General features: G+C 44.7%; 1 protein-coding gene across 6 annotated transcripts in view; it reads left to right on the plus strand.

Annotated features, from left to right (window-relative positions):
• The window catches only part of PIK3CB (phosphatidylinositol-4,5-bisphosphate 3-kinase catalytic subunit beta), a 403,067-nt gene that overhangs the window by 337,111 nt on the left and 40,317 nt on the right, over positions 1 to 25,639 (plus strand). For all 6 annotated transcript variants that reach the window (XM_063915643.1, XM_063915645.1, XM_063915642.1 and 3 more), the window contains 8 exons: positions 1,129 to 1,182; positions 8,957 to 9,145; positions 14,013 to 14,134; positions 17,943 to 18,086; positions 20,904 to 21,003; positions 21,634 to 21,812; positions 23,539 to 23,648; positions 25,019 to 25,097. In XM_063915643.1, the coding sequence (XP_063771713.1) occupies positions 1,129 to 1,182; positions 8,957 to 9,145; positions 14,013 to 14,134; positions 17,943 to 18,086; positions 20,904 to 21,003; positions 21,634 to 21,812; positions 23,539 to 23,648; positions 25,019 to 25,097 (977 nt within the window). The remainder of the gene's footprint in view (positions 1 to 1,128; positions 1,183 to 8,956; positions 9,146 to 14,012; positions 14,135 to 17,942; positions 18,087 to 20,903; positions 21,004 to 21,633; positions 21,813 to 23,538; positions 23,649 to 25,018; positions 25,098 to 25,639) is intronic.

Raw genomic sequence — 25,639 nt, forward strand, 5'->3', positions numbered from 1 at the left:
CACTGCCTCCCCAGTTACCCACTATCTCTCTGTCACCCCTGCCGTAATGTGTAAAAGGGGATTCTACGTGCAGTAATGTGTAAAGGGGGGCCCTACCTGGCGTAATGTGTGACAAGGGCTCTACCTGGTGTAATGTGTGTAAGTGGCGCTACTGTGCGGCGTAATTTGAATAATGGAGACCGCGTAATATGAGTTGGTATTTTTGGTGACACCCCTTTCCCATATAGCCACGCCCCTATTTTTGACACGCGCACTAGCCCTATTTTATACATATTTGGGGGAGGGGGCCGCCAATGCTGTTTCTTGCACACAGCACTAAAATGTCTAGTTAAAGCACTGGTTCCGGCTAATGCCTCTGCTAACTCTACTCGTAAGGTAGGTCCATCATGGGCAGCACAACATGGTGCTTCATGAGAACAGATATGTAAGGCAGCCACATGGTCTTTCATTAACACATTCATTAGACATTATGCCGTTGATACCTTTGCCTCTCAGGACGCTGAATTTGGGTGAAGGATTCTCCTGTCCAATCCGGATCGTCCCCACTACTAAATTGCTTTGGGACATCCCAATGTTATCCTGTGGATAACCTGTGGACCCTGCAGGAGAAATATACGTTATGGTAAAAACTTGCCGTTGATAACGGTATTTCTCCTAAGTCCACGGGGATCCCCCTCTGACGCACCTGATTTGAGGATCCTTTTACTCACTAACATCTTCCTTCTTGTACGGAAGGGTGTGCATATGTGTTCTTCTCACCTGATTAGGGCTATCTATGATGCTCCTGCCTTGAGCTTTGGAAAAACAACTGATTTGCCTGAGCCAGGAGGCGGGGTTATATGGACAGGCCCGTTGCATGCTGGGAGGCCGAAGAGCTTTGACCGTTTGGTGCAAAACCGCTGTCGCTTCATCATTTCCCAATGTTATCATGTGGATCCTATGGACTTAGGTGAAATACCGTTATCAACGGTAAGTTCTTACCATAACGTGTATAAATATATATGTGTATATAGGGTGAACTAACAGCGCCAAAAGATGCAGTAACATTTTTTATGTGTGTGTGTGTGTGTGTGTGTGTGTGTGTGTGTGTTCACCTGTGTAACTCTCTAACATTTTTTTTTTTGACAGATACTTGAAAAAGCTGCAGAGGTTGCCCGGCACAGTGACAGCCTGACCATGTCGGTGAGTTACTATGTTCAAGACAAGAATTCAGATGCTACTACAAGTTCTTCAAAGTATTGTCCATGGAAATTAGCCTTTAGGGTAGCAAGCATCTTGTGACCCTATAAATTCACAACTGTTAGAGCACTACTAGTTCCAGCATGCCTTGCCAATTTTACAGTGCTTTCCATTTTCATACATGTGTATTTTTTATATGTAGTATCTTCTCTGATGTCAGTAACTTGACCCCTCGCAGGTTAAACAGAGTAGTGTATAAATGGGTTATCCGTGCCATTTAAATGGGGTCAGTTGATCTCCAGAAACATGGAGAAATTTGTTACAAGATTGTGTCTTGCTAAGTTTCCCTGTTAGTAAAAAGTATAGTGATTAATGATAAACCAGAAAGTCCATTAATAACATACCCTGGGGACAGTGTCATTCCACTGAGCGCAGTAAACCTGCATCCCTGCTAAGCTATTCAAACTAAGGTTACTGGTTTGACTTTTAGATGCTGTTGACCCTAGAAGCCGATTTTAAACTGTATTCATACTCTGGAAAGAGAGCAGATGGAATAGCTATGTACAAACACCTACAACTTCATAACTCTGAGTTACTGGCATGTTGTTGTCTATTAGCTGTTGCATCCCCAGGACAGTTTGGTGAATATAATAAGGGGGATCTGGGGAATAACTCCCTTTCTACATTTTCCTGTTGTAGCCCATATAGGTAGTTTTATTTGCCTACATTTTTTTGTTTTGACTACATTACCTTTGCTGTTGGATGGCTGGCTAGAGTAATACTTTAACATACTTTAATTTTCACAAAGCTTGAGTAGAAAATCAGAGTAGGCTTGAACGGCATATTTCAAATTGCACAGTATGCATTCATAACTAGCTTTAGAGGCAAAATATACTTTTAAATTAAGTTTGTGAGAGCAATTCCCTGAAATGACCTACTGAAGACGCTTGCTGGCATAGAGGTCTATTCAATTGAAGTCTGAACTGCCGTCTAGTCTGAAAGACTATTCAATGGTACTGCCATTTTTCTGTTTTGTTGGATTAGTGGCCAATTTCTACAGGATTTTGGGCCGTTTTCGACTATGCTGATCCGACTTTTAAAAAAGTCGGATCAGCATTGTCGGAAACCCGCAAAACCTGTCGGAATTGCCTGCTAATTGAATACTGCGCTGTCGGATCCTCGATGGATCCACCACTAATAGATGAACAAGAAGAGCTGTACATGTTACTGAAAGGACAGTTCGCACAGAAATCAGTCTGGTTAATATCCCTACAGTGTTTACTTGTTTTCATCTATGCAATGTGGCTTTTTATAGCATGTATAAAATGCAGTAAAACAAAACAATCATACACAAATACTTTTAGAAACTTTGTTGCCCTTCATGTGTTTTTCATTCCAAAAAAACAAACACACACACACACACACACACACACACACACACACACACACACACACATTTTTTCCCCCCTTACCTTATATGTATGTAGCTTTAGAAAGAAGAGTCACAAATTATTATTATATTTTTGTGCCAATCCTGTTCGTATAATACAGCGCTGTCATCTAGTGGTAGTCCTGATTAACTACAACTAACAATGACTACACTGATTTTTTTTTAAATTAATAATAATTCTTTGTTTATAAAGCACTTTTCTCCCAAGAGGACTCAAACCACTTTACATATTTGCAGATGTGGAGGCAGCCATCTAGGTCTATTTTAAGCAATTATTTTCCTCCATCCCTGCACACACTAGTGTTCATTTTTCTTATAAGCCTATTAACCTACCACTATATTTCTCTAACGTCCTAGTGGATGCTGGGCACTCCGAAAGGACCATGGGGAATAGCGGCTCCGCAGAAGACTGGGCACAACTAAAAGAAAGCTTTTAGACTACCTGGTGTGCACTGGCTCCTCCCACTATGACCCTCCTCCAAGCCTCAGTTAGATTTCTGTGCCCGGCCGAGCTGGATGCACACTAGGGGCTCTCCTGAGCTCCTAGAAATAAAGTTTATTTTAGGTTTTTTATTTTACAGTGAGACCTGCTGGCAACAGGCTCACTGTATCGAGGGACTAAGGGGAGAAGAAGCGAACCTACCTGCTTGCAGCTAGCTTGGGCTTCTTAGGCTACTGGACACCATTAGCTCCAGAGGGATCGACCGCATGGAACTGGCCTTGGTGTTCGTTCCCGGAGCCGCGCCGCCGTCCCCCTTACAGAGCCAGAAGCAAGAAGAGGTCCGGAAAATCGGCGGCAGAAGACATCAGTCTTCACCAAGGTAGCGCACAGCACTGCAGCTGTGCGCCATTGCTCCTCATGCACACTTCACACTCCGGTCACTGAGGGTGCAGGGCGCTGGGGGGGGGGGGCGCGCCCTGAGCAGCAATAAAAACACCTTGGCTGGCAAATATATCACAATATATAGCCCCAGAGGCTATATATGTGATAAATACCCCTGCCAGAATCCATAAAAAAGCGGGAGAAAAGTCAGCGAAAAAGGGGCGGAGCTATCTCCCTCAGCACACTGGCGCCATTTTCTCTTCACAGTGCAGCTGAAAGACAGCTCCCCAGGCTCTCCCCTGTAGTTTGCAGGCTCAAAGGGTTAAAAAGAGAGGGGGGCACTAAATTTAGGCGCAATATTGTATATACAAGCAGCTATTGGGAAAAATTCACTCAATATAGTGTTAATCCCTAAATTATATAGCGCTCTGGTGTGTGCTGGCATACTCTCTCTCTGTCTCCCCAAAGGGCTGTGTGGGGTCCTGTCCTCAGTCAGAGCATTCCCTGTGTGTGTGCGGTGTGTCGGTACGGCTGTGTCGACACGTTTGATGGGGAGGCTTATGTGATGGCAGAGCAGATGCCGATAAATGTGATGTCGCCCCCTGTGGGGCCGACACCAGAGTGGATGGATAGGTGGAAGGTATAAACCGACAGTGTCAACTCCTTACATAAAAGGCTGGATGACGTAACAGCTATGGGACAGCCGGCTTCTCAGCCCGCGCCTGCCCAGGCGTCTCAAAGGCCATCAGGGGCTCAAAAACGCCCGCTCCCTCAGATGGCAGACACAGATGTCGACACGGAGTCTGACTCCAGTGTCGACGAGGTTGAGACATATACACAATCCACTAGGAACATCCGTTACATGATCCCGGCAATAAAAAATGTGTTACACGTTTCTGACATTAACCCAAGTACCACTAAAAAAAGGGTTTTATGTTTGGGGAGAAAAAGCAGGCAGTGTTTTGTTCCCCCATCAAATGAGTGAATGAAGTGTGAAAAAGCGTGGGTTCCCCCGATAAGAAACTGGTAATTTCTAAAAAGTTACCGATGGCGTACCCTTTCCCGCCAGAGGATAAGTTACGCTGGGAGATATCCCCTAGGGTGGATAAGGCGCTCACACGTTTGTCAAAAAAGGTGGCACTGCCGTCTTAGGATACGGCCACTTTGAAGGTACCTGCTGATAAAAAGCAGGAGGCTATCCTGAAGTCTGTATTTACACACTCAGATACTAGACTGAGACCTGCAGATAGTGCTGCTGCAGCGTGGTCTGTAACCCTGTCAAACAGGGATACTATTTTGCGAACATAAAACGTCGTCTTATATATGAGGGATGCACAGAGGGATATTTTGCCGGCTGGCATCCAGAATTAATGCAATGTCCATTCTGTCAGGAGGGTATTAGAGACCCGACACTGGACAGGTGATGCTGACTTTAAAAGGCACATAGAGCCTTATAAGGGTGAGGAATTGTTTGGGGATGGTCTCTGGGACCTCGTATCCACAGCAACAGCTGGGAAGAAAATTTTTTTAACTCAGGTTTCCTCACAGCCTAAGAAAGCACTGTATTATCAGGTACAGTCCTTTCGGCTTCAGAAAAGCAAGCGGGTCAAAAGGCGCTTCCTTTCTGCACAGAGACGAGGGAAGAGGGAAAAAGCTGCACCAGTCAGCCAGTTCCCAAAATCAAAATTCTTCCCCCGCTTCCTCTGAGTCCACCGCATGACGCGGGGGCTCCACAGGCGTAGCCAGGTACGGTGGGGGGCCGCCTCAAAAATTTCAGCGATCAGTGGGCTCGCTCACAGGTGGATCCCTGGATCCTTCAAGTAGTATCTCAGGGGTACAAGCTGGAATTCGAGGCGTCTCCCCGCCGTTTCCTCAAATCTGCCTTGTCGACAACTCCCTCAGGCAGGGAGGCTGTGCTAGAGAAAATTCACAAGCTGTATTCCCAGCAGGGGATAGTCAAGGTGCCCCTACTTCAACAAGGACGGGGTTACTATTCCACACTGTTTGTGGTACCGAAACCGGACGGTTCGGTGAGACCCATTTTAAATTTGAAATCCTTGAACACATACATAAAAAAATTCAAGTTCAAGATGGAATCGCTCAGGGCGGTTATTGCAAGCCTGGAGGAGGGGGATTACATGGTATCCCTGGACATCAAGGAGGCTTACCTACATGTCCCCATTTACCATCCTCACCAGGAGTACCTCAGATTTGTGGTACAGGATTGCCATTACCAATTCCAAACACTGCCGTTTGGACTCTCCACGGCACCGAGGGTCTTTACCAAGGTAATGGCAGAAATGATGATACTCCTTCGAAAAAGGGAGTTTTAATTATCCCGTACTTGGACGATCTCCTTATAAAGGCGAGGTCCAAGGAGCAGTTGTTGGTCGGAGTAGCACTATCTCGGGAAGTGCTACAACAGCACGGATGGATTCTGTACATTCCAAAGTCACAGCTGGTTCCTACCACACTCCTACTGTTCCTGGGGATGGTTCTGGACACAGAACCGAAAAAAAGTGTTTCTCCCGCAGGAGAAAGCCAAGGAGCGGTTATCTCTAGTCAGAGACCTCCTGAAACCAAAACAGGTATCGGTGCATCACTGCACACGAGTCCTGGGAAAAATGGTAGCTTCTTACGAAGCAAAATTCCATTCGGCAGGTTCCATGCAAGAACCTTTCAGTGGGACCTCTTGGACAAGTGGTCGGGATCGCATCTTCAGATGCATCGGCTGATCACCCTGTCTCCATGGGACCAGGGTATCTCTACTGTGGTGGCTGCAGAGTGCTCATCTTCAAGAGGGCCGCAGATTCGGCATACAGGACTGGGTCCTGGTAACCACGGATGCCAGCCTTCGAGGCTGGGGGGCAGTCACACAGGGAAGAAATTTCCAAGGACTTTGGTCAAGTCAGGAGTCGTCCCTACACATAAATATTCTGGAACTGAGGGCCATTTACAATGCCCTAAGTCTGGCAAGGCCTCTGCTTCAAAACCAGCCGGTACTGATCCAATCAGACAACATCACGGCAGTCGCCCATGTAAACCGACAGGGCGGCACAAGAAGCAGGATGGCGATGGCAGAAGCCACAAGGATTCTCCGATGGGCGGAAAATCACGTCTTAGCACTGTCAGCAGTGTTCATTCCGGGAGTGGACAACTGGGAAGCAGACTTCCTCAGCAGACACGACCTACACCCGGGAGAGTGGGGACTTCATCCAGAAGTCTGCCAACTGTTGGTAAACCGTTGAGAAAGGCCACAGGTGGACATGATGGCGTCCCGCCTAAACAAAAAACTAGATATTGCGCCAGGTCAAGGGACCCTCAGGCAATAGCTGTGGACGCTCTAGTGACACCGTGGGTGTACCAGTCGGTTTATGTATTCCCTCCTCTGCCTCTCATACCAAAGGTACTGAGAATAATAAGAAAACGAGGAGTAAGAACGATACTCGTGGTTCCGGATGGGCCAAGAAGAGCTTGGTACCTAGAACTTCAAGAATTGATATCAGAGGACCCATGGCCTCTACCGCTCAGACAGGATCTGCTACAGCAGGGGCCCTGTCTGTTCCAAGACTTACCGCGGCTGCGTTTGACGGCATGGCGGTTGAATTACGGATCCTAAAGGAAAAGGGCATTCCGGAGGAAGTCATTCCTACGCTGATAAAAGCCAGGAAAGAAGTAACCGCAAACCATTATCACCGTATTTGGCGAAAATATGTTGCGTGGTGTGAGGCCAGGAAGGCCCCAACAGAGGAATTTCAGCTGGGTCGTTTTCTGCACTTCCTACAGTCAGGAGTGACTATGGGCCTAAACTTGGGTTCCATTAAGGTCCAAATTTCGGCTCTGTCGATTTTCTTCCAGAAAGAACTGGCTTCACTGCCTGGAGTTCAGACATTTGTAAAGGGAGTGCTACATATTCAGCCCCCTTTTGTGCCTCCTGTGGCACCTTGGGATCTCAACGTGGTGTTGAGTTTCCTAAAATCACATTGGTTTGAGCCACTTAAAACTGTGGATTTGAAATATCTCACGTGGAAAGTGGTCATGTTATTGGCCTTGGCTTCGGCCAGGCGTGTGTCAGAATGGGCGGCTTTGTCATGTAAAAGCCCTTATCTGATTTTCCATATGGATAGGGCAGAATTGAGGACTCGTCCCCAGTTTCTCCCTAAGGTGGTATCAGCTTTTCACTTGAACCAACCTATTGTAGTGCCTGCGGCTACTAGGGACTTGGAAGATTCCAAGTTACTGGACGTAGTCGGGGCCTTAAAAAATAATATTTCCAGGACGGCTGGAGTCAGGAAAAACTGACTCGCTTTTTATCCTGTAGGCACCCAACAAAATAGGTGCTCCTGCTTCTAAGCAGACTATTGCTCGCTGAATTTGTAGCACAATTCAGCTGGAGCATTCTGCGGCTGGATTGCAGCATCCTAAATCAGTAAAAGCCCATTCCACGAGGAAAGTGGGCTCATCTTGGGCGGCTGCCCGAGGGGTCTCGGCTTTACAACTTTGCCGAGCTGCAACTTGGTCAGGGGCAAACACGTTTGCTAAATTCTACAAATTTGATACCCTGGCTGAGGAGGACCTTGAGTTCTCTCATTCGGTGCTGCAGAGTCATCCGCACTCTCCCGCCCGTTTGGGAGCTTTGGTATAATCCCCATGGTCCTTTCGAAGTTCCCAGCATCCACTAGGACGTTAGAGAAAATAAGATTTTACTCACCGGTAAATCTATTTCTCGTAGTCCGTAGTGGATGCTGGGCGCCCATCCCAAGTGCGGATTGTCTGCAATACTTGTATATAGTTATTGTTAACTAAAGGGTTATTATGAGCCATCTGTTGAGAGGCTCAGTTATGTTTCATACTGTTAACTGGATATGGTTTCACGAGTTATACAGTGTGATTGGTGTGGCTGGTATGAGTCTTACCCGGGATTCAAAATCCTTCCTTATTGTGTCAGCTCTTCCGGGCACAGTATCCTAACTGAGGCTTGGAGGAGGGTCATAGTGGGAGGAGCCAGTGCACACCAGGTAGTCTAAAAGCTTTCTTTTAGTTGTGCCCAGTCTCCTGCGGAGCCGCTATTCCCCATGGTCCTTTCGGAGTGCCCAGCATCCACTACGGACTACGAGAAATAGATTTACCGGTGAGTAAAATCTTATTTTTTGTACGTACTGTAGGTAAACCTAGTATCCGGATGAAACACACATTCCTAGATGGGGCTTTAGTGGGAATATAAACCAGCCCTAGTGCTGTGAAATGGCAATACTAACCACTTTGCCACAATGCTGTGACTAGTCCTTTAAAAAGGCATGCAACCTGAATACGGTCATTCTTAAAATTGGTCTTTTTAGTTGCTGGTTTTCTTTGCTAGATACATCTGTGATATTTAGAGGCATTTTTACCAACCCAGCTGTGTTAGTGTCAGGTGGAATGTTATGTACCCTGTCCATAAACAATCGCCCTACTCATGACTGTCATCGTAGACTTTCATAAATTGTGAATTTGATTATTTTCAGAGTCGTGGGGGAAAGAAGTTTAATATTGAGTTGAAGGAGATCATGGAGAGAGACCCACTGTGCCAGCTTTGTGAGAATGAGAAGGATCTGATTTGGACCTTGCGGTACGACTGCCGGGAAAACTTCCCCCGCTCACTTCCTAAACTATTACTCTCTGTCAAGTGGAATAAGTTGGAGGATGTTGCCCAGGTGAGTAGGAAAACCTGATTGAAGGCCATTCACTAAATCGTCTGCTGGATTTAAAAGACAATGATATTAAACTAAAAAAAACACTCCTGGATTTGCGTTTAATATTATTGCCCTGTAAATCCCATGACTTAAACTGCTGAAAATATACTGCTTGGTAAATATACCATTCAATGTGCGATAGTCATTGCATGATCTACATGTACAGCTGCTGCAGGTAGTGACATGGAGGAAAGTAGAACATTGCTTTCCTTCATACGGTATGTGGCTGAGTCTGTCCAGAACACACAGCACCTGTGATGTTCTACATGTCACTGGGTTAGGGTTGGTCTCCCAGAGAGAGAGAGGTTAGGGTTAAAGGTTAGAGTTACTCACTGCAGGAACCACTGGAACTCGCCATCAGCTGACCACCAGACACCACCAGGTATCCGCTAGCAGGTGCTGCATTGGGACTTTGTTTTGTCAGTATTGTAATCTTGTCTACATTTCAGCAATATTGACGTGATGAATGTCGACATGTTAAGCATGTCAACATTGAGACCATGTCTCATGTCTTCAAAATATTATACGTAACTGCGCATATTCCCCTATCTTTGTCATGTCCGCTTGTTCCTACATGTACACATGGCACTGGCTTTGTGGTTGTTTTTTTCTCTTTGGTTGATTTGATGACACCGCAGACAAAGACATTGGCATGTGACATTAAGAGAAAACACAGCTGGGACAGTCTGTAATAAGATGGTTTCCTGTCTGCGTACGCTGATTGGAGGTCTTCTGCAGGCAGAGCTGTTTTTAGACATCCTTTGGTCTCTGGGCGTCCTCCAGGTTTGCATTTCACTGGCTGATTATCTCTCCTGGTCACAGAGCTCCTCTGTAGCCCTCATTTCCCTTCCAGATTTACAGCAGCGGAATGTAAACATAGGCAGCAAGCTGTATTTTTGGAATTTCCTCGCTCCTGTCGGGTCACTTAGACCTCTGCTTCCTCCCAAGCAGCAGTAAGCCCTACGCTCTGCAATCACAAATGGACTTCTTTCACACAAGAAATCTATAGGCACAAAACCTTTTATGCTCAGAGGTATTTTTAAGTTGCCTTGCCCTGACAGTTTACTGTTATGGGGCAGATGTTATTTCTTCAGTTATTGCGTCAAATCTTAAGTGGTAGATTATTTCTCCCTGAAGTGTGGTCGCTGCTTTCCTCCATCCCGCTCTGTGTCTTCTCTGTGTTATGGCAAACACATTACTAATTCCTGGTGGCCCTCAGAAGTAACATCCTAAAGTGTTCTTTTACAGTAAAGCCAAAAGAATAGTCTGCTGAGCAAAACATGTCAATTTGTGGCTCTTGTCTTATGTGTAAAACAGATGTTTCTCCCATGTATCTGTATTTTGTTAGTCCGTATACATTGCTTGCTAATGTCTTGCAGCCATTATGCAATTGTTCCTAATAATTTGATCACTGATGAAAGTTGTTCTATAAAGCCAAACCACGGACGCTGTAGTGACTAAGGGGCCTATTTACTAAGCTTTATAGAGTGATAACGCACCAGCCAATCAGCTCTTAGCTGCCATGTCACAGGCTGGGCTTGAAAAATGATAGGAGCAGATTGGCCGGTACTTTATCTCCATACACTTTATCTCCATCGAAGGCTTAGTAAATTGACCCTTAAGAAACAGCCCCCTGGTGGCTGAGGCATGCTTCCCCCTTTTGTGCTCACACTGCGTATGAAACCAAGCTGCAAATTAAGTCTTGTATCTGCCAGGAGTCATTAGAGCTGGTTTCCTGCATTTTACAGATCCCAAGTACAATGTTAGTAACACTGTGATGTTACAGTGGCCTTATAGGGAAACTTGGTGAGGGCAGCTTCAGAGTTTCCTGTGAATGCAGACGTGCGAGTCCACTGTAGGAGTACAGTACTGTATACAGTATTTGGGAACTCAGCTGGTTCCCAGCAAATGCAGTGAGCAAGGGGCAGCAGCTGTAGGTTGCTAATGATTAAGAAGTCACTGGTTGGTGCGTTATGATGGTGGGGAGTCATTAGTAACTGCAATATGTGGGTCCGATTCAGAGATACAGTTCACACAGCAGCCGCAGCTTTGAACAATGCTCGTGTGCAAAAATATGTAAAAGCAGCAGGAGGCCTTTGTAATCCGCTTTTGTAATCCACTGCTGCGTCCGAAGACAGCTAGGTACACATTATACAATTATTGGTCCAAATTGCCAATAAGCTGGTGATCAAGTCCAGAAATGCTTGGTTTCAATTATCTGATTGGTCAGTCTTGACATTCTTGATATTTTGACCATATTTCTTGTGGTTTATTTTGGTTAATCCTCCTACTCCTTGTTGGCGGACTTATACAGATTCAGGGATAGTTGTATTATTATTGCTCATTCTGCCGTTATTTGGCAGGACCTGCTTCTCCCATTATGCGTAGCAAAGCAGGTCCCCTGTAACGGCAGAATGTATGACCGGCTACTTTGCTGAAGAGGGAGAGTGCTAAAGTACCTGTCTTGTGACGTACACTCTCCCTCTTCGGCTGCTCTAACAGGCACTGCATTGATTATGCGCATGCGTCGGTCATTAAACCCACAGCGGCAGCCGCGATCCTATTGAAATTTAAAAGAAAACTTTTTTTTTATTTTTTTATTTTTTTTTAATGCACAGTCCCCGGCTGACTGAACAGACTGCCAGGGACAGTGCTGTGTGCCGGGCAACAACACCTGCAGCTGTCAAAATCGATAGCTACAGGTGTCGGAATGGTCAGTGACGCTAACCGTTCAAACACTACCCCGCACATCTGCGCTCTATGTTAAAGATAGCAGCATCGATAATGACAGGGGTGTCCCTGTCATTCCGCACACATCGCCGTATTAATACATAGGGGAAAAGCGGTATGGGTGCACATAACGTGCGCTGATACCACTTCTCTCCCATACCACCGTTTCATACATCTACCCCTTAGCTTAGCAAACATCCATAAAGAAATCGCTTAATGTGTAGTGCAGATAATCCATGCTTTCCAGTAGAATAAATCTGCACATTTTTCAGTTCAACCAAAATTTTTTTGCATAGTATTGGTGCTTAGGGGGCACTGCAAATGTCTTAGTACGATCCTTGGCTGCTACTTGGTATGATGCTATGTCCCTACATAATGACCTTCTCCTAAGGTTTTGATACATGTGACCAGGCCAACGTATGAAGTTCTGCAGCTGATACAACATTATACCCTTGCCAAGCAAGTTTCTCATTGCTAGATGAATTGTTTAAATATTTTGTACTAGAAATAAATACAAATACATATAAAATAAAAAATTATGAGCAGCTGCCATGATTTCCATAAATGATCACTGGACTGCACAGTTGGAGTAGATAGCACTGATCTGAACCAAAATGCTGTCTCCCATTATGGAAGTGAAGTGTTTCTATATCTAGATGTCCAGGTGCAATGAAAGGACATGAGGCCAGATTTCATACACAACAACTTCCTTCCCTGTCTGTGATTAGACATCCAGACAATGAGCTGATAAACAGGGAAGTAGAAACACGCTCTATGAGGTCAATAAACATTTCTATGGAAAATTCCTTTAGTGTGAGCGGTGGACTTGTCATAACACACACAATGTTTTATACAGTGCTCTACCTTACATGGCATACCGTCCTTCTTCTGTTTATCTAGTGCATGACCTATGTGATCAAAAGGGTGGGGGGGGGGGGGGGGGGGGAGTACTTTGTCCTGTTCCCATACCTTATTAATGGGGAGTTCTGTGCCATGTTCCTGATACCTAATTGGTGGGGGCTCCTGTACCTGACAGGTCAGACTTCCTGTGCCTTGTCCACTGAGCCTAGCTAGTGGAAGATACCTGTGCTGTCCACCTGATACCTAACCGTTGGGAGACTCCTGTTTCGTGTCACTGGTACCTGACAGGTGGGAACTCCTATGCCATATCCCTGTGCCTGACTGGTGAGGACTCCCGTGCCGTGACCCCTGTGCCATGTCTCCTGTACTTGACTGGTGAGGACTCCCGTGCCGTGACCCCTGTGCCATGTCTCCTGTACTTGACTGGTGGGGACGACTGTGCCGTCGTCCCTGTACTTGACTGATGGGGATTACTGTGCTGTGTCCCCAATGCCTGACTGGTGTGGAGTTGTTTTATTGATTTTTGAGCCTCTCCAGATTTCTATAGTGAGTGCACTTCTAGTTTGCAGAGGTGTCTTGCAGAGTAGATGTACACCATGGTGTGTGCTGGGCAGACCATCCTGTCACAATAGTGCATAACCAAGTTATATTGTGCTGCATATAAATTTCATTTGTGAGCTCTTCTGAGTCTTGTTCCTGTGCTGTACCTACAATCTGATGCATTGTAGTTCCATGAGAGGATGGTAATCCTTTAGCATTTCATGTTCTTACTCCTATATCTGAAGTGTATGACCCTGACCTTTGTGCAGTAGCTTCAGTACATAATGATGATCCCTCTGCAGTAGCACTGGTACATGAGTACTGTAGTAAAAGATCACTGAATTGCAAGCTTTGTGTGGCGCTCTTCTTTAATATTTCCCCATCAATATAACAGGTTAATAACTACTGTAAGAAGCAGCACCATTAGTGTGTAGCATATTTTCTGCAATAGTTTTATATTGATTGTCCAGACAGGCAGTGTCTACTGATCAGTAGATTGTAAGCCTGTGAGCAGGGCCCTCTTACCTCCTTGTCTGTTATCACCCAGTCTCCTTTTATTACTCTTTTATTCCCAATTGTAAAGCTCAACAGAATATGTTGGTGTTACATTAATAACTGCTAATAAATAAACCAGTAATCACTATGCTGCACTATTTATGCTAATAGTAATGTTAACAAGGCATGTTCTGACTTACAGCTTCAGGCACTGCTGCAGATCTGGTCCAAACTGCCCCCCAGGGATGCTTTAGAGCTGCTCGATTTTAACTATCCTGACCAGTATGTGAGAGAGTATGCTGTCAACTGCCTGAGGAGCATGAGGTGGGTCACTGGATAAGCATGTTATGCAAGCTATGCTGTCCTACAGTAATATTTGCATGTTTGTGGTCAAAGGAGTCGATTGTAAAACCCAACTAATGTGTTTATAAATTCATGGTGAATTTTAGCTGGATTCTTCTGATGACAGTCTGACCCATTGAAGGCAATAGAATAATTAATGTAAGTCATATTTCTTTGTTAGGGTCTTTAGGCTCCACAGGGTTACCTTGGGGTATAGGTGGTTGGAGAGGACCAGACATCAAGCAGTTAAAGCTTTAGCTCCCAGGACGCCCTGGTCCCTCCTCCACTATACCCTGCCCCCAGTCAAAGACCAACCAGTTTTCGTTTGGTGTTGGCAGGAGCCGGATGCACCTCTAGACAAGGGGGGCTGCTTTTAAGCAGCCCCAAGCTTTTTTTTATGATTTCTTTCTTTTTTACTACTTTTCATCAGAGCGAGCAGCGCTAGGTGTCCTATAGGAAGCTTGCGCTGCTGCTCCAACAACTTCCCACCACTGATGAGCAGTCCAGTGATGTCGCGTGCAGGGAGTCACGTTTTTGGCAGCCTTTACCTCCGGATGCAGAGATCACCAGAGGCGCTGATGCGGGTGTCCAATTCGACCGCAACACCCACTAAGCCACCTGCTTTGTCTGTCCCCTCTATGCATCCTCCCTGCATGGATGTTTTTCCCACTCTGTTCAGAATCTCGATCAAAACATCTGCCGTCTTTCAGCAAATGCTACAAGGTGACAAACTGTTTGCCACCAATGCGCATAGGCGTGCTGTGCCATCCTCAGTCTATGCAGCTTTCGGATTCTGACGCATCATCTGCGGAGGTAGATGATGCAAATGTCTCTCTCCATAAGTCTGCCTCTGTTGTGGGGGAACGACATTCTACTGTTGAGGTTCCTGTGCTAGTGCAGGCATTCAAGGTGATTCTTGACGTAGAGGATGAGGAACCGGTTCCTAAGCCTAAGGCGTCGGTATTTAAATGCCAAAAGGTTGTTAAGGCTGAATTCTTTCAGTCAGATCAGCTTACTGAACTCATGCGTGAAGCATGGATTACTCCTGGCAAACATTTCCAGCTACCAAAAAGGCATACGTCTTTTTACCCTCTCCCAACTGGAGAGTGTTCTAAGTGTGATGTTTCCCCTACGGTAGACGCACCTAGTTACAAGCTCTACCTTGCGTTTATCAACAGGGTCTTCCCTCAAGGACGCCATGGACAGGAAATTTAAACGTTACTCAAGTCCATCTATTTGTATATAGATGCTATTACACTGCCAGCTATGTCCTCAGCCCAGGTAGCTAAGTCTATTGAAAGCTGGGCGGATGCGCTTGAGGACAGCCTCCCATCAGGAAGGCGGATGCTAATTCCAAAAAGGCGTTCAAATTTCTACCCTTCTCTGGAGACATACTGTTCGGTGCAGAGTTGGACAAGATCATGGAAACTGTTGCAGGTTCTAAATCTGCCATTTTACCTTCAGTGGCTACCCCAAAGCCTAGGATGTCCTACTTTCTGTCCTTTCACCCCCAGGGTAAGAAGAAAGGCGAGTCCTTTCCCAAGCAGACTAGCTCGCACAAGACAAGCTTGGGCTGCCAGACGTCCAGTTGCAAAGTCTGACAACAAACCCTCCGCCTGATGGGATGGGCCTCCTTATGGGGGATCCCAAGGTGGGGTGCTGACTTCTTCTGTAAATTCGTCTCTCCCTCTCGTGGTGGCTACACACGTCTCACTTGGACCAGATTGGGTGCTCCTCACTACGGATGCCAGCCTTCGCAGGTGGGGCATTGTGACCGGGCAACAGTCCTTTCAGGGAAATTGGACAACCCACGAAAGTCACCTGCCCATCAATATCCTGGAGCTTCGGGCTGTATAGCAGGCGCTCACTCTTGACACCGGACCTTCTCCAGGGCTGACCTGTCCCAAGTTCAGTCCGACAATGAGAATGCGGTAGCCTTCCTCAACCATCAGGGAGGCACGCAACGTTGGGCAGCAATGAGGGAAGTGGCGTGCATCCTCGTTTGGGCCGAACGCGGTCTCCCGCCATCTCGGCGAAGTTCATCCCAGGAGTCCTCAGCTGGGAAGCAGACTTCCTAAGCCTATAGGAGGTCCACGTTGGAGAGTGGGTTCTACATCCAGACATCTTCCAACTCCTTGTGGACAAATGAGGCTTACTAGACATAGACCTCATGGCACAACCACAAATTACCCATGTACGGGTCCAGGACCAGGGATCCCACAGCCGCCTTCGTGGATGCTCTAGAAGTGCGGTTGACCACCTTCAGTCTGGCGTATGTCTTCCCTCCAGTCTCCCTCCTTCCGAGGGTTCTTTGCAAGTTCAAGCAGGAAGGGAGGCACTGTGCTGCTGATGGCTTCAGACTGGCCGAGGCGCCATTGCTACGCCAACCTGCGGAGTCTCTCAATAGGCACAACCTTTGGATTCTCTCTATGGCCAGATATGCTAACTCAAGGTCCCTGTCTGCACCTCGACCTAGCTCATCTATCTTTGTCGGCATGACTCTTGAGTTATTCCTCTTAAGATTCAAGGGTTTCTCACGCTCTGTAGTGCTGACCATGCTCAAGGCTCATAAGCCTACCACAGCCCGCATCTACTACAGAATATGCCACTCTTACTTGCAGTGATGTTCTCCAAGGGGCTATGATCCTACGGCCTTCAGAGTTTCTTGGGTGCTTGCCTTTCTTCAGGCAGGGTTAGACCTCAGCCTCCGCCTGGGATCCCTCAGGGTTCAAGTCTCTGCTCTGTCAGGGTGGTTTCGGCGAAAGATCGCTCCCCTGCCTGATGTTAGAACGTTCCATCAGGGTATTCTCCACATTTAACCTCCCTTTGTCCCTCCGGTAGCCTCCTTGCTGTTGCCCCTGCCCGCAGAGTATTTGACTTAGGGGTGCTCTCATGTTGCTCCCCCTTTTTAATTTTTCATTCGGACAGAGCTGTCCTCCAAACTTGGGCTGGCTACCTTTCTAAAGTGGTATCCAGTTTACATCTTAATGACATGGTTGTGGTTCCAGCTTCTCAATCCCCAGACCTTTCTGCAAGAGACTTTCATGGATGTGGTCCATGCTCTTAGGATTTATGTGGATCGCACATTTTTACCTTTTTGTTAACCTATTGTTTTTTTCTTTTGAAGTCCACAGGGAGCCCACCCTGACGCTCCTGGCTTCTGTGAGTTTTTTTTTTTTTTTTATTATTATTTTTTTTCCTCTTGGTCACTAGTTCTTTTCTTTAATGTGAGAGTGTTTCTTGTGTGTAACATTCTTCCTTCTCCTCTCTCCTGCTCCTGCTTTGGGCTTGTTCACAAAAACTGGCTGGCCTTTGGCTAGGGTGGGGTGGGGGGGTGGGGGCATAAGGGAGGAAGAACCAAGGCATCCTGGGAGCTTTAACCGTTTTGTGCTCGATCCTCTCCAACCACCTACACCCTATGGTAACCCTGTGGACCCTATGGACTTCAAAGAAAAAGTTAATAAAGGTAAGTCTGCCATATTATTATTATTTTTTTTAACGGGGGCTTTTGGGTTCCAAATATTGGTAGAAATCCTTAACTGCTGCCATAGTATGGGAAACGTAACATGTGTGATTTGTTATTGGAGAACTCTTACTATTGGATCAACTTGTTATATTCTGCTAAGGAGCCTTTTAAGTCTATTATAGTCATATCGTAGGATTGAATATGAAGGCGGGATGCCAAATTGATTAAAGTTTCAGACACCATTTTCAACCTAGTAAAAAATAAATTTCTGTTTGTTTTTTTCTATGAATAAGTTACTATGTCTTCCTCTATGTATATTATCAGTGACGAGGAACTATCCCAGTATTTGCTGCAACTGGTACAAGTTCTAAAGTATGAGCCTTTCCTAGACTGTGCCCTCTCCCGTTTCCTGCTAGAGCGAGCCCTGGATAACCGAAGAATTGGACAGTTCCTGTTCTGGCATCTGAGGTTGGTACATACACACAGTGGTCAACACTGGGCTTATTTTACAAGGTTAATACAAGAAGACATTGTTAAGCAACCACCAGTTTAATTTTTTATCACTGGCTGCCAAACCACTGACCGATTTTTAAAAGAATTAAAATGTCAAAGAAACAAAATCTTCATAATCACACATTCAGATGTTAGCTTTACAGATTTAGGATATTACTGTTGAAAATGCGTCTGTAAAATAAAATATTACCATTTTTTTTTTTTTTTTAATATAAAGAGCTAATTTTTAGGTTTCCTTTTCTTTTGAGTGAATGGCTGTGAAAGGTGCAGTTTTGAACATGGAGCATTTAATATGGCTATTACTAAATATGACTTTGTTCACATAGATTTAATACTTTCTGAGCTGCCCCTAACTAACTCTGTCCCCAGTCTGACTGTATTCTCTGTGGATAGGATGAGAGGTTATACATTCAGACAGCGTGGAGTTCCCTGCAATTACAGATGTAGATATGGAAGCAAACATGGCAATTATAATGGCATGGGAAGAAATCTTTACGGCTGTTCTGAGTTTTCTTTATGTTTAAAAGAAAACCACATGTCAGAATCACTGATATATCAAGTGATTTCATAGTTTAAAAAGAAAAAAAATATTTTTATAGGAGAATTTAAAGAACGGGGATTACGTTTTTATACAATTGTATTCATATTTATTCTTGGGTTGGACATCATTGGAGATATTGATCAGCTATAGACTCTGTAAGGAAGGACTAGAAATCATGTAACAATGGATGAAATTTTTGAATACTGGAAAAAAGTTTAACCATAGAACAAGAAATGAAATCGTATATGTGATTATAAACTCTAAATTGTCATAGAATGACATTAATCTGGGTTGTTACTATGGGGAGCAGCAAATTTCTTCTTTAGCCAAATGGGACACTGACTAATGATGGTGCTACACACCTCCCATGGGAGGCAGATGCTTGAACAAAGGCCTCTCTCATCCCTACTTAAACTCTTATCTTTTATTTCACAGTTTTACCAGACTTGCAGGTGGCTGGGACTGCACATGCCCAACCCCCTCCCTCAAGGGAATTGGGTTTGGTTCTGTTGCCTATGAGGTACCATTTACATTGCAGTGGTGAGAAGGAAGATGGAAGGAGGTCTCTGCCTTATCCCTAATGCCCAGAATAGCTCCTTTCAATATCCGTATCGGCACTCCGCTGAGTTTCCCTGAGAGCACACTTGATTAATAGCTGTCCCCGATGCCAGAGCAGGTGGGGTGTCCTCTCCTTATGTACACGCCAATTCTTCATGCCATGGCTCCTCCTACAATCCATATAGAGCTTGGGACATAACTCCTCTCTGAGCCCCCTGGAAGCCTTTCAGCATACTTGGTATGCTCATTGGCACAGACAGACATATTCTTTGTGTCTCGGCTGAATAATTGCTGCATTCCCCATCATTGTTTTTTCTCCAACCAATTCTGACTTCTAAGATGAGGGGCCCTAATGCCCCTGAGGGTACTCTGGTGAGGTCCTACTCATGTGGCTGCTGCCAGTCTAGGTTACACCCAGGCCATTCTGGCCTTACTTTCTATGCTTGACTCTAAGCAAGCTGCAGAACCTCCGAGTTTCAGTGCAAGGATAGTGTCTAAGCTTTTCCCATAGTGATGCCAGCCCTTAGTTTGGATCCTGAATAGGCAAGGGGCATTGGCTGTATGGCGGCCATCGGATCATTCTGTATACTTTCACAAACTTCTATTGTGCCACATTGTCTGCTCGGCAGTTCTAGTAGTGGTTGCGGAGCAGCCATCAGTATTTCTTTGCATAAAAAATACTGCAGTGGGATTTTCCCATCATTCTTCTGTGATTCCCTTTGGCTGCAGTAAAAACATTTTACTCAACCAACACTTTTTTTTTTCTATTTTTTTGTACTTAAGCAAAATGTGTGCCTGAGTCTTTCCTGTCCTGGTGTGTCCTACCTCTTCTACTGGTTTCTTGTTTCGCTATGTTTATGTTGTAGGTTTTTTATAATTATTACTGTTTTCTTTCTGAGATATGAAGATTAATTGTGCTTCCTGCCTTGAGGATGGGACTAAGAAGGGATAGGAGGGGACTGAATTATATGTTCAAGAGCCCTGCCTCCTGTGTGTGGGCTGTAACCTCATTGATGCTCTGTGTTCCCGATTTTTGTAGCAAGTGAAACTTTTTCATTTTAGTTACCTGTGCACCAGTTTTCATAAATGTTACCTGTTATTACTTCGTTCTTGTGTTCTCCTTCATCAAGAGACACATGCTCAACCTAATGAGGCATACCAAAGGATGGCCACCTGTGACCTGCAAATCCCTATTATTTTCATATTTTCTTCTTCAAGTTAAATATATGTAATGTTACGTGTAATACACATCCATTCAGAGGGAACAAATGTTTATCAACAAAAGCAGTTTAGTATATATTGCACATAATTACAGTGACCCTCATGTAACCAGAATGCTCATCCGCAACAAATATTTTCCACTTTATTCTCCTGACTTTGACGTATAGACCCCTATGTGTTATAACTAAGCCCATATTACTGTTTTGGAATTCAAGAAATGGCCCTTACCATTTAGTAACTTCTCCAGACAGCTAAACCTCTTCTTCTCACTGAGACCAATGACAAAACATACTACGGGACCCCAGGTACAAAAATGTTTTAGAGACAAAAAAAACATCAATCTAGAAACTCCTAATGTGTTTGCTTATAGATAATAACGTATTGGCTATTTTAGCATGGTACAGTACATTCTTTGCTAAGTCTATTCCTGTTCTTGCTGTTTCTGGCTGTAGGGCGGAAGTACACATTCCTGCTGTGTCAGTGCAGTTTGGCTTGATGCTGGAAGCGTATTGCCGGGGCAGTGTGGCACATATGAAGGTGCTCTCCAAGCAGGTAAAAATGAAGAGTATGTAGTGTTCTAGCAGTCGGCAGCACTTCTCTCTGCCTGCCAATAAAGCAGATGTCTGCTACAGGAATCTGAATCCTACCTACAAAACCAAAGCTTCCATGAAGTACAATCAGGTGCTGATGAGAGTAATGTTAACTTCTAATGCTGCGTCCTGGTTTTTCCACACCGTTCTGTGAGACCTTAGGTATACTGTATTTACAAAACGGCGGAATTGACCTTCGAATTAAAAGTGGCACTAATATTAAGCTCAAAGCACGCTGGGCTTTCACGTTAATATAAATGCTGCTCTAAATGTTGATGTCAAACCTGCCAAGAAGCACCAACTTGCCTCTTTGTCTTTATATACATTCACCATTTCTAGGTTTAATTATGCACGGCTATTCCCTTCACAATCCTGTTCTACACTCACCCCTATTATATATCCTGGTTGTGTAGTATGCATTGTAAAGTCCTTAGGAAGCCAGAGGTAAATTTAATGTGATAGCTCTACAGGTTGGTGGTATATTGTGCCATATTCTGCTGCAGGTTATAAGGTTGCTTTTGTCTTTCGGTATGTGATAGTATGTTTTGGACTGTGGGACAGTATCCTACCTAAAGTGTTCCTTCATTGTTAGGTGGAGGCGCTGAACAAGCTGCGCACACTAAACGGCCTGATCAAGCTGAACGCAATGAAACAAAGCAGGGTGAAGAATAAGGAGACCATGCACGCCTGCTTGAAGCAAAATGCGTACAGGGAAGCTCTCACGGATATACAGTCACCTCTTAACCCCAGTGTCACCCTCTCTGAACTTGTGTGAGTGCCTGCTTTGCCATTAGTACTACAGGAATACATAGGAAGGTACCACTGAACAGAAATAGGAACCTTTAGCAACACAGTGCCTGATTGAGGGGTAAATTTACCAATGTGGGATTTTTTTTAGAACTGGTGATGTTGCCCATAGCAACCAATCAGATGCTATCTATTTTCTAAAAGCAGCTAGATAAATGTTAAGTAGAATCTGTTTGGTTGCCATGAGCAACATCACCAGTTATAAAAAAAAACCTTCCACCTTAGTAAATTTACCCCTGCGTGCGCTGTTCAGCCAATGCTGGACCACTGAATGTTGTCCGTAGCTGCTCAATAATGAGTTTTAAGTCCAAATATGAATACTAGCAGGGGCATAGGCCCTCATGCCGAGTTGATCGCACCAAGCAGCTTTTTGCTGCGTGTGCGATCAACTAATCTTCGCCTATGGGGGAGTGTATTTTACTTAGCAGGGCTACGAAACGCTTGTGCAGCCCTGCTATGCTAAAAAAGTTTTACACAATACAAGACCAGGGTCAGACCTACTTACCCTGTGCGACAGATCCAGCGATGATGGTCACGGAACGCCTTCCTGCTGTCAATCTTCTTGCGGTCGCCGCTGCAACCTCTTTTTTAGCTGTCAGAGTCGTTGCCCGTGTGCGCAATGCGCACCCCGCGCATGCGCATTTCAGACCCGAACGCACCGCTGCGAGGAGGTGCAGCATGCGCTCGGGTCGGAATGAGGGCCATAGCCAGAACTTTGTGGGCCCCATAGAAACATTTTTAAGGGCCTCCCGTCCCAATGCTTCTAGAGTGTCACTTCTTTTGCAGCAGTTGTTCATTTTATGCCCTATAATAGTGTCCTAGTTCATTTTCTGAACCATAGTAGAGTCTTATTTAATGTTATGCCCCATAGTAGTGCCCTAGTTTCTTTTATGAATCGCAGTAGTGCTTAAGTTCACCCTATGTCACATTTCAGAGCTGCCAGTACACATTATGCCGCACAGTACCCCCAATTCACATTACGATATATAGTGCTTCATATTGTGTCTTAGTACAGTGCCCCGTTCATATTATATAACATTAAAATGCCCTCCAGTTCATTTTATACGACACTGCAATGAGCAGGTCTAGGGGCATACCTAGATATATTGCAGGCCCCACGGAAAAAGTACCACCCAATGGCGAAAAATGTATATAACTCATGTAACTTTAACAGGGAAGGTGGTCCCTCTCAGCCCTGGGTCCCATAGCAGCTGCACTGCCTGCACCTATGGTACCTACGCCCTTGAATACTAGGTGTATGGGTTATCCAGTTGATATTTTGGTCTACCAATATAAGATTTTTTACTAATACCCAATGTCATATCTATTATTTTGCACTTAATAGCAAGTATTCCACAGAACACTCATAAACGCACCAGTCTGGGTTATAGTTGGTCCACCATGGTCTGTTACTTCCTTGACTTGTTGTTTTATTGAGTTCTACCTGTTTTACATCCCACCCGGAACTGCTCACACTCTTCTCTCTCGTAGTTCAGTTTCCAGCTCTAATTTACCTGCAATTACTATGATTAATAACAATGGCTTGCCCCTCCTATTTATGTCTACTATTGGTCTTCTCATGGGCGTTGTCATCAGTGCTTATAACCGGTGGTTTATTTGCTTATCCCCATAACTTATGTAGAAGTACTTATCACTACCACTTATCCTTTCTCTTCTTCTGTTGGGACAGTGTGGACAAGTGCAAATACATGGACTCCAAGATGAAACCTCTGTGGATCGTATACAGTAATAAAGGTTTTGGAGGGGACTATACTGGGATCATCTTCAAGAATGGGGATGGTGAGATGGAGCTAGTTGCAGTATTTTCTATAATGTTCATCTGAATTCATTACTCCTAGCATTACAAACATGTATCGCTTATATATAGATATATATTATCTCACTATGTCAGTTATTGATATATGGCCACATAAACAATCAATTTGTTTACCGTGTGATGTTTAAATTCTAGCTCCATGACTTTCCTTTTTTTTTATCTTGATATAATTCCATCCACCTCCCATAAGTTACAGGGGGTGATGGGTACGTCTGCCTGCCTAAGTTATCTTCCGTTCTCTTGCTGAATGGCATGGGCAGTAGCTCACCTTTTGTCAGCAAGAAATATGAGTGCCACACAGCCCAAACTGGAAGCAGGGAGCTCAGACTGGCACCTGCAGTCTGTTTGCACTGGCACTCTGAGTTCCTTGATGAGAGGTGAATGGCACAATGGAGGAGGAAGGTAGTTTAAACTTTCAGCATGAATAATAACTGGCATTCAGAATCCCCTACCAGGTGTAACTTTTCAGGTGGGAGGTGGGGTTAGCTTGTAGGTAAGTTGGCCTTTAATGTATTTCAAAGTTTTAAGAGCTAGCTTCAGCTAAAGCTGAATATTTAATCTCTGGTGAATTTACATAATGTAAACCTTGACGATTAGTTACCCCTGGCGTCCAGTGTTCCACCAATCCTTCAAGTACCCCAATGTCTGCCATTGATCAGGGAAGCTTTCATCACCCGCAGGCTTTTCCAAACAGACAGCTTACCATGGCTGCTGGCAGAATTAAGATGAACATCACCAACTTGCAATACAATTGTCAGACCCCAGATATGTAATACAGGTTGAGTATCCCATATCCAAATATTCCGAAATACGGACTTTTTTGACTGAGATTGAGGTAGTGAAAACTTTGTTTTTTGATGGACAATGTACACAAAGTTATTACAAATATTGTATTAAATGACCTTCAAGCTGTGTGTATAAGGTGTATATGAAACCTAAATGAATTGTGTGAATGTAAACACACTTTGTTTAATGCACAAAGATACAAAAAATATTGGCTAAAATGACATTCAGGCTGTGTGTATAAGGTGTATATGTAACATAAATGCATTCTGTGCTTAGATTTAGGTCCCATCACCATGATATCTCATTATGGTATGCAATTATTCCAAAATACGGAAAAATCCCATATCCAAAATACCTCTGGTCCCAAGCATTTTGGATAAGGGATACTCAACCTGTACTTTTTACATTTATGTATAATGCCTGGAACTCCTCCCAAACAGTGAAGTATTTGTCAGTTTTTAGGTTTCATCTAGGTGAAGTCTTCAGTCACCTCCACGGGCAGTGTGTGTCTAACGGGTCTGTTTCATGTGTGTGTTTCTCTGCACAGATCTGCGCCAGGACATGCTCGCACTCCAGCTGCTGCGTCTGATGGACATGCTGTGGAAGGAGTCAGGGCTGGATCTCAGGTAAATGGCTTCTAGTTATATAACATGGACTCAAACCAACCTGTAATTTTCCTTCCCCTGCTGTATGAATATTGCTGGTGTTGCACAGGCTCGTGGATAGCCATCTGCTAAGTGTAAATTAGAATGTTATTTATAGCACATGCACTTTATACACTCATACACATTTATATATAATACAGTGAAGTTTAATGGGTATATTCAATTGTAGTCGGAAACTGCCGTCTTGTCAGAATGACGGCAGTTTCCGACTTTTATAGGTCGCAAAGGGGTTCCGACCTATTCAATGCCCCGGCTTTTTTCAGACAAGTCGGAAAACATGTGGATCGGCGGAATTAGCTGCGGATCCACGTGTTTTGTTGGAAGCAGCGGCCAAATCTGACAGGTTTTGGCCCCGTTTCCAACAGTGTCAATCCGAGTTTAATAAAAGTCGGATTGGCATTGTCGGGAATGGCCGAATCCTGTCTGATTTGGCCGCTCATTGAATACTGCTTTGTCGGAAAGGATCCGACGAGCATTGAATACACACCTAAGTGATGGTTTTG

Source organism: Pseudophryne corroboree, chromosome 4 (genome assembly GCF_028390025.1).
Source record: "Pseudophryne corroboree isolate aPseCor3 chromosome 4, aPseCor3.hap2, whole genome shotgun sequence".
NCBI classification, from domain to species: domain Eukaryota; kingdom Metazoa; phylum Chordata; class Amphibia; order Anura; family Myobatrachidae; genus Pseudophryne; species Pseudophryne corroboree.